The sequence below is a fragment of the Rosa rugosa genome, chromosome 1 (genome assembly GCF_958449725.1).
Source record: "Rosa rugosa chromosome 1, drRosRugo1.1, whole genome shotgun sequence".
NCBI lineage: Eukaryota > Viridiplantae > Streptophyta > Magnoliopsida > Rosales > Rosaceae > Rosa > Rosa rugosa.
The window spans coordinates 23,429,475-23,444,161 of NC_084820.1; the positions used below are offsets into that span (position 1 = coordinate 23,429,475).

Sequence of the window (14,687 nt, forward strand, 5' to 3'; positions counted from 1 at the left end):
GCAGCGGCCTATTAGCGGCAAGGCAAACCATCACCGATCCCGAGCGCCGCCGGACAAGAAAAATTCTCAAAACCTAGGTCTTCTGGGTGCTCCGGGTTTTCTGAAGCTCCTTGGTTCCTCTGTGTGTTTTGTTCTCCAATACCTTTTGGCAAACTAAGGATATTTTTTCAAGTTGATGATAGGAAAATCAAATTTATTAATTACCAAAATATGTATTTACATTTTTACAATTAATAAATTGTTAGGAAAAATACGAATCGGTGACCAACATATGTGTCAAATTGCTTTAATTTAGATGGTCAGTGTTTCATGCCTTCATGATCAAGAAAAGTTAATAAGCAAAGCAGAGCCAGTGCAAAACCAACTTCATATATATAGCTAAGTTTGTACTCTTCTTTGATTGTGTCTATATCAAAGTCTTACTTAGCACGAATCTAGACAATGAATGAATGAACCACACTACTTAAGAATTAAGACCAAAATCCAACAAAAAGATGGTTACTAAATAAATTACATTATGATCTAAACGTGGTGGTAATGTCAGATTATCGATCTTCAAGCTAGCGAGGATATACTTCAGAGATTAATGCAGCCTCATTTTCAGGTACTTTGACCGAGACAAAGTTGCTCTTGGACGCTGTTACTCCTGAACTACTTTCCCATCCCAAGGACAGGTCCGATCCGACACTACTATGCATAAAAAATGCTGGTTCTGAGGGTACCGGGAGACTGAGAGAGTGGCTATTCAACATGAGAATAACTGAAGTCATGGTTGGTCTATCAGCTATGTTTTCTTGCACGCATAACAAACCAATGTGAATGCATCTCATGATTTCGGTCCTTGAACCATTCGTCAATGTCGGATCTATTAGATTTGAAGTTGTTCCTTCCCTCCAGCTTTTCCATGCCTGCATTGATTTGTGCATTTTTTATAAGAATCTAAAGTCAGATGTGAAATTTTCTTTTCCTGGACCAGAACAATATATCTCTTTTTACTTACATAGCTTGGAAGATCCTCCATGTTCTCTCCCTGACGGAAGCAGCTATTTTTCTGTCCGCTTATTATCTCCAAGATCAACACACCAAAACTATAGACATCAGACTTCACGGAAAAATGTCCATGCATGGCATACTCAGGAGCCATATATCCACTGCATTTGAACAAGAAGAAGGTCAGCTTTAACTAAAATGGATCAAATTTTAAAGCTATTGATATAAAAAGCCCTGCTGCCTGGTCTTACTAGGTCCCCACAATACGACTGGTATTGCCTTGTGTTTCATCAAGCACAAACAACCTTGCCATGCCAAAATCTGAAATTTTGGAGTTCAATTCTGCATCTATTAAGATGTTACTAGCTTTGAGATCGCGATGAATAATCCTAAGCCGAGAATCCTCATGAAGGTAAAGCAGCCCTCGAGCAATGCCTTCTATGATTTTGTAACGCTTATCCCAATCCAATTGTGCGCGTTTGATTGGATCTACACTCGGACAAAAGGAAGATTTGATGTTACAGCGTAATTGAATCAAAAGATTTTCCAAGTTAAAGAAAAATGCAGACATGGATCATACCAAATATGATGTGATCAAGACTTGAGTTAGGAACAAACTCATAGACAAGAAGCCTTTCGTTTCCTTGCAAGCAGAAACCGAGAAGTCTAACTAAATTTCGGTGTTGAAGCCTAGCTACTAGCAAGACCTCATTTTTGAATTCTGAATCTCCTTGTCCAGAATCCATAGAGAGCCTTTTCACTGCTATCTCTTCACCATCGGAAAGTTTACCCTGAAGAAGTTTTAGTACAAAAATAGGCAAAAAAAAAAAAAAAAAAAAAAAATTATGAGTTACACTTTAGGAATACATAGGCTAAATTTGGCATATAATTGATATTTTTGCTCATATCCATATAGCTAGTAATATATCTGTACCCTGTAAACAGAACCAAAACCGCCCTGTCCAAGTTTATTTGCTTCAGAAAAATCATCTGTAGCAACTCTGATGGTGCCAAAGTCGAATTGCAAGGATTCTGCACTTCTAATTTCATCTGCATCTTCGGCACCTGAGGAGTGATTGAACAAAAATTAAAAAAGTTCAATGTCCAAAATTAAGCAGTTGTAACAAAATTAAACTTAAATGTTTAGTACAATAGGCTTCCCCAAAATCAAGTAGAAAATAAATGTCACAAGAGTTCATTTTGTTTGAGGAGTACCTGGAAGTTTATTTTGATCAAGGTTTTTCTTTGTCTTCCTTACCCTTAAATAAATGCAGATGCATACAATTAGTACGAGAGAAACTGTGACTGCCACAACTACTAGGATGATGGTCCGCGACTTATTACTCTTCTGGGGTCCTGCCAAAATCAAAGATCTTAATGTTTTTTGTAAGCATCCTGCAGGGCTGCAGGTTATATTTACACTGATAGATCACCATGACTATCAAATTAAATAATGACTTGTTACCAGAATACCATCTACTAAAGTTTCAGAACCGAAAAACTTATGGAGATACTACTAAAATCACAGAACACACACAGAGGGATCTAGCCATAATATGAAGCTAATCACCTTTAGCTCAACTACGCAGTGTGACCACATAGAAAGACAAACCAACAGCAAATGTGCGAAAAAATCATCACATAAATGCAACACACTTGTGTACCGTACCTTCTGAATTTGTGGTATTGGTTGATGGTGAAGGCGCAGATATTGGTGGCGATGATGGCAGTGGTGCCACATTTTCAAGGTCGTAGAAGGGAGAAATCTCATACCGAATGTTACAACTTGGTTTAACAATTCTGGCACCATCCTTCCCATAACTGTTAGTTGGGATGTCTCCATAAGCACCAGCCAAGCAATCAGTGCAAAGTTCCTCGGACAAATCTGGCGTGCACTGGGCTAGTGCATATATTGTCTTGAAACCTGACGTAGTGTTGTTTGCTGCGAATTTACGAAGTGAACCACCTGCTGCAGCTTCACTACTCAATCTTCGGAATAGATTCCCAAGATCTTCAAAGAACTTTTCCACTTCCGATGATGATAAGTTTCTTGTACTCACGAAAGTGAAAGGAGGATAATCCTCCATGAGGCCATAGAGGGATCGGTTTGAGTAGCGTAACATGCAAGTGTCATAAAACCCAAGAGCTTCTTTTTGGTTAGGACAAAGCTTTCTGAGCTCAAGGCTGGAGTTTTTAAGGCAGCTACGGCAAGTATCAGCTACAACATCTCCTCTACAAAGTCCGGTTGCATAAACTTGGTTGGTTGAGTTTTCAGCATAGGATGAATTGTAAAAGCCATAGCCGTTGCCATTGGTGGAGACGAGGGAGGAGAGAAGGGTGTCGAGGTTTGTTTGGTAGGTACTATTAGTGGTGTAGTTACCTTTTCCATTGAAACAGAAATGGCCTGCGAGATCTGGCTGAGCAAGGGATTGAGTGATCAGGAGTAACAGAACATGAGAAGAGAAAAATAGAGTTGTTAAGGAAACCATTGTCATGGTGTGATTGTGGCAGTTCGCCCAATGCTAACTATGTTCTGGAAAATCTCATTTTATTAACTAAGCAGTCATGTGAAATAATGACTAGTCAGCGCATATCTAAAGGATTTGATAATATACAATATTGGTGGGTGGCCGAATATTTGGTCAAGATCATTTGGTTAATGCCGTGGCCAAAGAAACTCGGAGATATATAATTTTTGTTTGTAATTAATGTTACATAAATCATTTTTGTACGTACCACATTACGCATGATTTGTATGTACCCTCATAGAAATAAGAATTCGAAATCATTTTGTTAACTTATTGTTGATTAAGTTTTCTTTAAAACAATTCGTTGACCACTTTATTTCTATTAGTTTGAAAGCAATTTAAGTATGCTAGCTTAAGATCCCTCGAGTACGGATTAGTCTCTGGGCCTAAGAAGCCTTTGAGGACATCGTGTGATTGACAAATCAAAAAAAGTATGCTAGCTGAAGATCGAGAAATTGGAACAAGAACGATTGCCTTGGCTGGCAATCCCATGAATACGTCGGTGTATATAAAGTGACTCTCAACAGTATTATATGCACATTATAGATGCAGTGTTCAAAGATGATACACTCCCGTACTTTTCTGGGATTTCCTTGCAGAAGTAGATGGATGATTAAGATGGGATTGAACGCCGCTGGTGGAATGTGTCAAATAATAAGAATTTTACCCAGTCTCTGTAGCCAAATCAAATTAACCCTGAACCAAGGAGACCTTTATTTCTAAGTTCCCTGCATATTGAAATGTTTCTTTGACCTTCGAAATTTCGCACTGTTTTTTAATCAAATGTTAGAGACTAGACTACGTAATGGTGAGGTTTTTTAAGACTAGATGAACACTTTAGAAGAAGAAAACGAAGAATAAATCATTGATTGTTTGCCGATTATAACGCGTAATCTTGGTCGAAGTTCTAAAAGAAAAGGCCAAGGAAAGGAAAGGAAGCTTATTCAAATTTTGACTTCAACTTTTTCATCCGAATTGTAAAACGTACATATGAACGTAACAAATAATGTGGTGCTGTCTATAGAAACCATGGCTGTTTCGGGATCCGTTTAATCTGTGGCCTTCGTTTTGCAACACCAAGGAGTTCTTGAAGACCCAAGACCCTACTCTAATGCTTCTCGGATCTAACTAGGTTCTGAATCAATACATGAGTCTGAAAAGATTAGTTTACATGGTCATAATGTGATATTGTGATTCAACCTGTTAGATTGATGACCGTACCTACCTGTGCACAATCTGTGAAAATAGTAAAGCCAATTCCAAAAATCATGTTGCTTACTTTATGTCAATTCATAAGCTATTAAACTCACTAAAAATAGCACCCGCGCTATGCCACGTGATTTGTTATTGTTAACTATTTTATGGATTAGAATTCAAAGTACCGATCTGTACTTCCACCAACAAGTATGTCTAATATTTATAAGCCAGTATATACTCCTATGGAGCATAATCATAAACTTGCAAATATTCAAACCAAGTTGTCAAAAACAAGGTTAAAAATCAATTGCGAACCTTGATATAGCTTAATTCTAACCCAATTTTTAAACATCTTATGACCACTTGAGCTAACCCCAAGGCCCTTAAATAATAGAATCTCTTTTTGGGTTTTTGTCCATTTACCCTATTTTTAAGATTTGTTTCCCACTTACCCTATTAAGGTTTTTTAATTCCCCCCCTTATCCAAAACACTCTAAGGAAGTCTTCTCTAATACCCCATTAAGTTTTTTTTTCTTTAGTTTTTGTTTTTTTAAGACTATTTTACCCTCACCCATTTGTTACATGGAGAGAGAGAAACCATATGAGACTTCGCCGGAGCCCCGTCACCGGCCGCCGTCCACCGGACTTTTCTGAAAACCTGGCCGGAGGTCCCCAAAGAGGTTGTCGGAGATTTCATAGGTCGCAGGAAAGGTTTATTGCCCCCCAATAGAGGGGTAATAAACCTCTATTGCCCCCCAATAGAACTTTCGGTAACTCGAATGGGAACCAATCTTCATAAAATTAGACAAAGAAAATTTTGATTAAAGAAAAAACAAAGAGATTATATCAATTTAAAAACGTCTGTTGCCCTCCAATAGACATTCAAATTTTTTTTTCTTTCCTTCTGCCCAATTACTTAAAAAAAAAAAAAAAAATCTGATTTGGGCACCCACATCCTCTTCTCCTCCCATCTTCGACTTTGATGGTTGCAAACCTTTCTTCTTCGAGGTTTGAATTTGCTGGAAGAGCTTGAATTTGACGGTTGAGCAACAATTTTAGGATCACCCTCTTCCTCAGCCTTGGCAGGCTTCTCCGCCTCTTCGACCACCTCCTCGGTTAGCTTGGCCTCCGGCTCCAGCACAGCCTCCTTCTCGGTCACAAACTTCTTTGCAGGCGGCGCCTCCGACTCCACCACCGCCACCTCACACGGTGCCTCCACAGCAGAGGCAGCAGGCTTCTCGTGTTCCTCAGCCATGTATACGACTATAATTAACTCACTCCGGCGAGAGAGGAGAGAGAAAAAGAGAGAGAGAGATAACATAGATAAGAGAATGAGAGAGAGAGAGTGCAGATTGGAGAGGAGAGAGAAAAAGAGAGAGAGAACGCAGATCGGAGAATGAGAGAGAGAGAGAGAGAGAGTGCAGATTGGAGGGATGAGAGAGAGTGTGTGGCATGATAATAGTTATTTAATTAGGTTGAGGGCTTAATAGCCATTTACCTTTAAATTGGGTTAATGGGAATATAAATTTGGTGATGAGGTAAGTGGGATAATTTTGGCTCATTTTGGTGCTTTTGGTCAAGAACTTTTTTACTATATCTGCAATGAATAAATTATTTGATGAATTTGATAGGAGCATTTTAATGCGACGTTTTAATTGTTATTTCCTCATATTTACTTAATTATTTCCTTAAATAAATCCTTCTTCTTTAGGAAGTTTATATTTTTAGTAATTTTAATAAAAGTTTCTATTTTTAGGTCCCATAGAGCAAATGGAGCTGAAATGAGCCTAAAGGAGAAAAAAAAGCTAGAGAACGTTGGGAAGGGCTAAGGCAAGGCACAAGGGTTGCAAAAATGAGTTGAAACAAAGAAATGAAGTTTTCCTGGTCCAGCCAGGAAATCCTGATTCAACCAGGAAATCTTGTTCAAAAGAGGAAACTTTGTCAAAACTAAGCCAACTAGGAAGCATTGTCGGAAAAATGAAGAAAAATGGCGTTGAGAGAGGAGTCCTGAAGGCACTAGGAGACCACATGGCTTGAAGAAAACTCAAGAAAGCCCAAGATCCTTCTAGATTAAATGTGGATTTTCGGCAAATTGGGAAAAAGCCCAATTGATTTAGGGTTTTTGGACGTAAAAGAGATATTTTTGGGGAGAATATATATTTGCCGTGAAAAATGGATGGAAATCATGGAGTTAACGTACAAAATCAAGAGAGGATCAAGGATAATGACGCCATGGAGAGATTTAAGGGAGAAAAGGTCCAAAACAAGTCCAGATTCATTCCTACTTTCACTCAAGAGTATTTTGGCTTAAAATTAAGAGAAAAATAAGATAAAATCTTGGGAATTTCGGCAATAATATATTTTAAAAGATTATGGACTTATTTTGGAGCTTTTTGATTGGTTGGATGACATAGCAGGGCTGACATGGCGCTAATTGATTGGTTGAAGTTGTGTGGAGCAACCAGAAAATTTCTTGGAAATTAAAAGAAGATTCATGAAGCTTGGAGAATACTTTGCCGTTCCCCTATATATACCCCGCTCTCTACACCACTTCTTCACACCTCTCTCCTCAGAATAATTTTAAACACCAAAAATTCTCTCCATTCTCTAGTCTTCAGAAGCTCTGCTTCTCAACCAAGGAGGAGAAGAAGTCATGCAATACATCAAGATCCTAGCCGCCATCCACCCTTGTGTCGTCCCTAGAAGATTGCTTGCTTTCAATTATCTTCAAGTTCTTCGTCTCAAGGCTTGTTATCCATCTTTCACGGTGTATTTCATGTTAGCGTGAGTCATGGAATATATTGTAATTATATCGTAGTTAGTACTTACCTATTCTGTGTATGGTAGAGAATAGAGACGTACGTCAATTGTATTCCTGTAACCCTCTTTATATACCTCCACTGTGAGAAGAATAATATTATCAGAAATTCATTTTCTCAACCTTGTTCTATTTGACTTGGTATCAGAGCAAAGATCCGAGAGGACTTTGTCTCTTTGTTTTATAATTTGAATTTTTCCAAATTTGAGGAGTTAGAACCCCGTTGTTAGGGTTTTTCACCTCTTAACGGCGTTACTATCGTCGTCGTTTGTCTGCATCCTTGGCGTCCGTCAAAGAACGACCAGTGTCTTCTTCTTTGACTTCAGCGACGTCATCTCCATATCAGATCCGGCATCAGAAGCTTTCGTCTGCATCAGACAAGACCCGTCGGTTCCCGCCGGTTTCCAGATCACTTTCGACCCAGACCCTTCGGTTTTTCAGATCGCCCAGAACCGTCGCTCGTTCTCCAACGCCCAGACTCGTTGGTCCTTGCTCAGTTCCGTCCTCCGTCACCCAACTCACAAGGTTCTTCAGTTCCGACTTCGTTGCCCAGTTCACGACAGCACTCAGACCGATCCAGATCGTCGGCCCTCCTCGGTTCAGACGACTCAGATCGACGACTCCATCCATCTGTTCATCTTCGGGTCGTTCTTCTTCGAGTTGCGTCATCCTCAGCCCACTAACGCATCACAGGCCCCTCTAGTCCAGTTCGCGGCGTCATCGAGCTCTGTCATCGTCACTGTCTCAACCGAGGTTCCAAAAAAAAAAAAAGGAAGGAAAAAAAAAAACAGTTTCTGTTATTATTATTATTTTTGGAGCCTTCTGTTCTTTTTCCGCTGCATACTTTGGGTTTTGTGTGTTTTTTGCTATTGTATTATTGCAATGGGTGGTGATGACAGTGAAGGTCAGAGTTCCAAGATCAATGAGGTCCAGAAGGTTGAGGTTTCTGTCCGAAGTTCAGATGGAGGTTCTTTTGGGGGTACAAAACTCAATGGTACCAATTTTCGAACATGGAAGAAGATTGTATCTGTCCATCTTCGGGGTATACACAAGATGGGGCATGTGACTGGAACAACTAAAGCTCCTAGTGAGGAGGATGTGGATGCCTATACTAAGTGGGAGGATGATGATGGATCTGTGATGGCAATCTTGTTCAAAGCCAGGACTGAAGATGTGCTACAGTTGGTGGAAGAATGTGAGACTGCTGAAGCAATATGGAAGACATTGGGGGATTTGTATACAAATGAGTCTGATTTTATACAGGTTCATGAATTGATGTGCAAAGCTGCCAGTATGCAACAGAATGGGCAACCAGTAGCTGTGTATTTCACCAAGCTGAAGAATGTATGGGATGAAATTGATCAGAAACGTCCCTGCAAGATCAAGAATCAGGAAGATCTTGTGTGGTACCAGAAGGAGAAGGAACTGGAAAGGGTTCATGTATTCTTGAGAGGAATTGATGAGAAGCATAGTAGTGCCAAAGGAGAATTGCTCAGAATGACAGACCCTCCTAGTCTGAACATAGCTTTCACATACATCCGTAAGGATGAGTCTCAGCAGGAAAGTGTCAAACATGCACAGGTTGAAGTGTCTAGCCTTGCCATTCAGGCCAAACCACCTTTCCTTCAGCAGCAGAGTTCAGTTCCCCTGCATCAGCAAGGTCCTCCACTAGGCTTCACCAACCGCCCTCGTCCTCAGTGCTCTTATTGCAACGACCTTGGACATGTTCGCGAGACTTGTTGGAAGCTGAATAGGTACCCCAAAAAGAAAGGTTATCGTCCTAAGGCAACGGCGGCTGCGATTCAGTTGATCCAAGAACCAGACTTCTATGGCGTGACCGGACAGGATCATCATACTGCAGGTGGGGTTGCTCCTACAACCTCTATAGTTGTTCGTGGTAAGATTGGTATGGATTTAAAGGTTTCTAACTTTGTTGGTTCTGATACATAGATTATTGATTCTGGTGCTTCCGATCATATGACTGATGACAAATCGTATTTTACTGAATTGTCTTCCCCACCTGTGTCCTATGTAACTAATGCCAATGGTGAGGCTTTTCCTGTGTTAGGGTCAGGGTTAGTGCGCATTACTCCCACTTTAGAACTTCATAATGTGTTATATGTGCCTGACTTGCCTCATCACTTGATATCTGTTCCACAGTTGAACACTGAATCTAAATGCTCCGTAACCTTTTATCCTATGTATGTGATTTTTCAAGATCTTCTCACCAGGGAGATAATCGGTCAGGGGTATCTAAGGGGCAGGTTGTTCCATCTGGATCAGGCATACGCAGGGGAGAAACCAGGAGCACAGTCCCGCGCCGCTTTGACTTCGAATTCTGATAAGCTAAGTGAATTTGGTTGTGGCATCGCCGTTTAGGGCATCCATCGTTTAGTCTTATGAGAAAAACCATGCCTACTCTATTTATTGGTGTGGATGAGTCTGCTTTACATTGTGAAACATGTGTTTTGGCGAAGAGTCATCGTGCTACTTATTCTCCTAGTATTTCTAATAAAAGTGTTATTCCTTTTGAGTTGATTCATTCTGATGTTTGGGGACCTTCTAGAGAGCCCACTGTATCGGGTATGAGATATTTTGTGTTGTTTATTGATGATTGTACGAGATTGTCATGGGTTGCTCTTCTTAAAACCAAAGATGAAGTCTTTCCAGCTTTCCAAACTTTTCGTACTCTTGTTCAAACACAATACCATAGCACCATTAAAGTCCTTCGTTCTGACAATGGGGGAGAATATGTTAATCATGTTTTCCAAGAGTTTTTTACAACCCATGGGATTGTTCACCAAACCACATGTCCACAAACACCAGAACAAAATGGAGTGTCCGAAAGGAAAAACAGTCATTTACTTGATATGGCTCGTGCACTTCTCTTTAGTGCTCATATGCCTAAATATCTTTGGGGCGATGCTGTCCACGCTTCCTCCCATCTTATCAATCGTCTTCCATCTAGTGTCCTTCAAGGAAAAATTCCATTTGAGGTCCTTGCATCTCATGTCTCCTTACCTTCATTTCATAATCTTCCAGCTCGTGTCTTTGGTTGTGTTGCTTTTGTCCATATTCCTAAAAACCAAAGGTCTAAGTTGGATGCCCGGGCGCTTAAGTGTGTATTTGTAGGCTACAGAGGTTATCAGAAAGGGTACAAGTGTTATCATCCACCTACCAGAAAATACTATGTCATTATGGATGTTACTTTCTTTTAGGATATGAGCTATTTTTCCTCTTCAGATACAACACTTCAGGGGGAGAATTCATATTTTGAAGAGCTGTATCATGGCGAGGGAGAGGAATCAAAAGGAAGGGAAGAAGAAGTCACATAAGCATAAGGTATTTTGACGTATCCAATTGAGACTGTCAACCTGTCACCTCCAAACCCAGAAGTTCCAGACATCCAGGCACCAGTTTCAATCACTTCAAGTGAAGCTGAAGACACAACTGCCCTTCCTGCCATCGCTTCTACCCTTGACCCACAGCTCCCTGGTACTGAAGATCACTCATTTGAGGTATGTCCACCTACTAGTACTAGTAGTAGTGAGTCTAATGTTGGGAAATATGTGTTACCGAATAGGACAACTCGAGGTCAATCAGCCAAAAGATATGAACCTACTCTTACTGCCAAATCAAAATACCCAGTAGCCAATTATATGTCCACTAGGAGGTTGTCTAAGTCATATGAATCATTTGTGAATCAAATATCTGCTGTGTCAGTACCTAACAAAGTGCAAGATGCGTTGGGGGATCCAAAGTGGAGGAAGGCAATGGAGGAAGAGATGGAGGCGTTGCAGAAGAACAATACTTGGCAACTTGTGTCTCCACCACAAGGCAAGAAGGCTGTAGATTGTCGTTGGGTGTTTACAGTGAAACATAATGCAGATGGATCAGTGAATCGGTACAAAGCACGCCTTGTAGCAAAGGGGTTTACTCAGACGTATGGTATAGACTACGATGAAGCGTTTGCCCCTGTTGCCAAGATGAACACTATTCGGGTTCTGCTCTCGTTTGCTGCTAGTTTAAACTGGCCACTCCAACAGTTTGATGTCACGAATGCACTCCTTCATGGAGAGTTAGTCGAGGAGGTGTACGTGAGCCTTCCACCTGGGTATGTAGTTGCTTCTCCGGGTGATTTTGTATGCAGATTGAGAGAATCTCTGTATGGTCTCAAACAGTCACCTCGTGCTTGGTTTGGAAGATTTTCACAGTTCATGCGGAAGGTTGGTTACAGACAGAGCAACTTAGACCATACCTTGTTTCTCAAACATCAACAAGGAAAGGTAACAACTCTAATTATTTATGTGGATGATATGGTAATCATTGGCAATGACACTGTTGAGATGGATAGACTGCAGAGACAGCTAGCCTCTGAGTTTGAGATGAAGGACTTGGGTGAACTTAAGTACTTCTTAGGAATTGAGGTAGCCAGGGGGAGAGAAGGAATCTACCTGTGCCAGAGGAAGTACGTTCTTGACTTGCTGACAGAGATAGGGTTGTTGGATTGCAGACCTGTTGATACTCCTATTGAACAGAACCATTGTTTAGCTGAGTATCCAGATTAGGTACCTATTGATCGAGCTCACTATCAAAGGTTAGTTGGGCGCTTGATTTATTTGGCTCATACTAGACCAGATGTTGCATATGCAGTAAGTGTGGTGAGTCAGTTCATGCATAATCCGAGTGAGAGTCATATGGATGCTGTTATGCGAATTTTGAAGTACTTGAAGTCAGCTCCAGGAAGGGGAGTGCTGTTTTCTAAACACAACAACATTCTTGAGGTTTGTGGGTTCACTGATGCGGATTGGGTTGGAAATATTACAGACAGGAGGTCGACATCTGGTTACTTCACCTTTGTGGGAGGTAATTTGGTTACATGGAAGAGTAAGAAACAGAAAGTTGTGGCACGATCTAGTGCTGAAGCTGAGTATAGAGGTATGGCTCACGGAGTGTGTGAATTGCTGTGGTTGAGAAATTTGTTACGTGATTTGGGTTTCAAGCTCAAAAGTACTATGCAGTTGTATTGTGACAACAAGGCAGCTATTGACATATCACAGAATCCAGTACAGCATGATCGTACTAAGCATGTGGAGGTTGATCGTCACCTTATAAAGGAGAAGCTAGATGCCAAAATTATTAGCTTTCCTTTCATTCCAACTGAAGAGCAACTTGCAGATATACTGACCAAAGGAGTTTCCAGGAAGACGTTTTATGACTCACTAAGCAAGTTGGGCATGGTTGATGTGTATGCGCCAACTTGAGGGGGAGTGTTAGCGTGAGTCATGGAATATATTGTAATTATATCGTAGTTAGTACTTACCTATTCTGTGTATGGTAGAGAATAGAGACGTACGTCAATTGTATTCCTGTAACCCTCTTTATATACCTCCATTGTGAGAAGAATAATATTATCAGAAATTCATTCTCTCAACCTTGTTCTATTTGACTTTTCATACTTTCTTTTGTTTTCCTTTGTTTGATTCGTAGAGTTATGAATTCTAGTTAACATGACGTTAAGGGCAAAGTTTAAAGCCCGTTTATATGTTTTGAAATAAAGTTGTGATTTCTATATGTTGATTCCTATGTTGCTTATGTGAGATTGCTTAATTGATTTTGAATTACAGAAAACTTTTGCATGTTTATGTTCTTTGGTGGCCAACTTAGGATATTGCATGTAATTGAAGCTAGATTTAGGTTAACAATTCAACTAATAGTTTTGGGAACCTAAATCATAAGTAGTGAAGGCTTTGGACAAAAGTCGAAATCAATTAAGGAGGATTGCAAACAGATAAACTTTTTCATACTAGGTTGTGCAATTTGGTTGACATCCTTTCTTTGTTCTTCATGCATTGAATGTGTTCTTGAGTAGCTTGCTTTCTAGACTATGATTGCATGTTCAATAGGATTAATTTAGGTGCTTTCGCTTAGACTAATTATTGAAGGAAAGTAAAATATGGGAAATCGTTTGCTTACTAACGTTTCACATGGTTAACTTCTTTCTCATGACATAGAAGATCAACTATAGGATTTGTAATCGGATTTCTTGCATATGGATGTGGTCTTGATCTTTGTTCCTTGCGTTCCACGGTTCCACCCTTGTACATGTGTTTTTACATTTTCTTTATTTTATTTATTTTAATTTTCAAATTTATAATTCTAAATCCCCCCTCTTTACTTTAACTTGTATATATTTTTATTCTTTGTTTTATTTTTGTAAATAATACTTTTCACTTGTATTAATTCTTTATTTGTTTTTTGCAATGACAGGTGTACCCTCAATCCCCGGCTAGAACGATCCCTACTTATTCTATACTGACAACTACATTTTGCAGGGTTAAATTGCGCGCTTGTTTTTAGCGTATCAGAATTGTTATGAAAAATACAAATCGATGACCAACATACGGTCAGTGCTGTATTGCCTTCATGATCGAGAAAGTTTTTTTTTTTTGAGGAATTTAAATCAAGGTCCAATTTCGTAGTTCAATAGTGGATGCAGTCCGGTCACTTTTTTTTTTGTTAATTGCGGTCCATTAACTATTTGTTCTGTCCAATTTGCCCCTTTAGGTCAAGAAAGGAAACAAATTTAAATGACCTGATTTTGCAAAATTTTCATTATTATTATTTTTAATTTTTCAAATATTGAAATTTAAATTATTAATTATACATAATCATTCCAAAAATTATGAATAAATATAAAATGAACATAACTAAACAATATAAAACTTTGGGGCTGTGACCACTTACCCAATTTCAGCTTAAAAATTGCCCACTTACTCCACTAAGAGTTATTTAACCCTATTTACCCAATCTAACATCTATTGACATTTTAGCCCTTATTAATTAAATTGAAACTCATCCCTCTCCTCTCAGACTCTCTCTCTCTCCCTCCCCCCGATCTCCACCTCTAGTTCTCTCTCTCTCTCTCTCTCTCTCTCTCTCTCTCTCTCTCTCTCTCTCTCTCTCCGGCCTACTGCATCGCCCCTCCGGTTTCGCCAGACCGCCTTCATCATCCTTTTGCCACCGCCGCGCTATGGATCACCACCCCAGCCAAACAACACGTTCTCCAGATCGGCTTCGTCCAATCAAAGCCCGATCGCTCCGCCACGACCATGGCACCCCCGAGCCGCCTCCGACCGCACAACCCCAGACCC

At 40.0% G+C, this 14,687-nt stretch overlaps 1 protein-coding gene across 6 annotated transcripts; it reads right to left on the reverse strand.

Annotated features, from left to right (window-relative positions):
* Positions 1–446: 446 nt before the first annotated feature.
* LOC133724319 (cysteine-rich receptor-like protein kinase 10) lies at positions 447–3,485 on the reverse strand. 6 transcript variants are annotated; one of them, XM_062151016.1, is made up of 7 exons: positions 2,697–3,485; positions 2,206–2,338; positions 1,925–2,046; positions 1,571–1,781; positions 1,242–1,479; positions 1,001–1,151; positions 447–908 (listed from the first exon to the last, which is right to left on the reverse strand). In XM_062151016.1, the coding sequence occupies exons 1-7, from the start codon at positions 3,483–3,485 to the stop codon at positions 561–563; spliced, it is 1,992 nt and encodes a 663-aa protein (XP_062007000.1). In that variant the 3' UTR covers positions 447–560. The 6 variants fall into 6 exon arrangements, with proteins under 6 accessions (XP_062007000.1, XP_062006999.1, XP_062006997.1 ...); XM_062151015.1 differs by having other exon boundaries at positions 2,206–2,343; positions 2,678–3,485; XM_062151013.1 differs by having other exon boundaries at positions 2,206–2,346; positions 2,660–3,485.
* Positions 3,486–14,687: the final 11,202 nt, after the last annotated feature.

Coding starts and splice junctions, on each gene's coding strand:
- LOC133724319 (XM_062151011.1), bottom strand. CDS start 3,485: ATGACAATGGTTTCCTTAACAACTCTATTTTTCTCTTCTCATGTTCTG. Junction 2,056..2,205: donor TGATCAAAATAAACTTCCAG/GTACTCCTCAAA, acceptor ATCACTCCTCAG/GTGCCGAAGATGCAGATGAA. Junction 1,480..1,570: donor TCTTGATCACATCATATTTG/GTATGATCCATG, acceptor GTCCGAGTGTAG/ATCCAATCAAACGCGCACAA.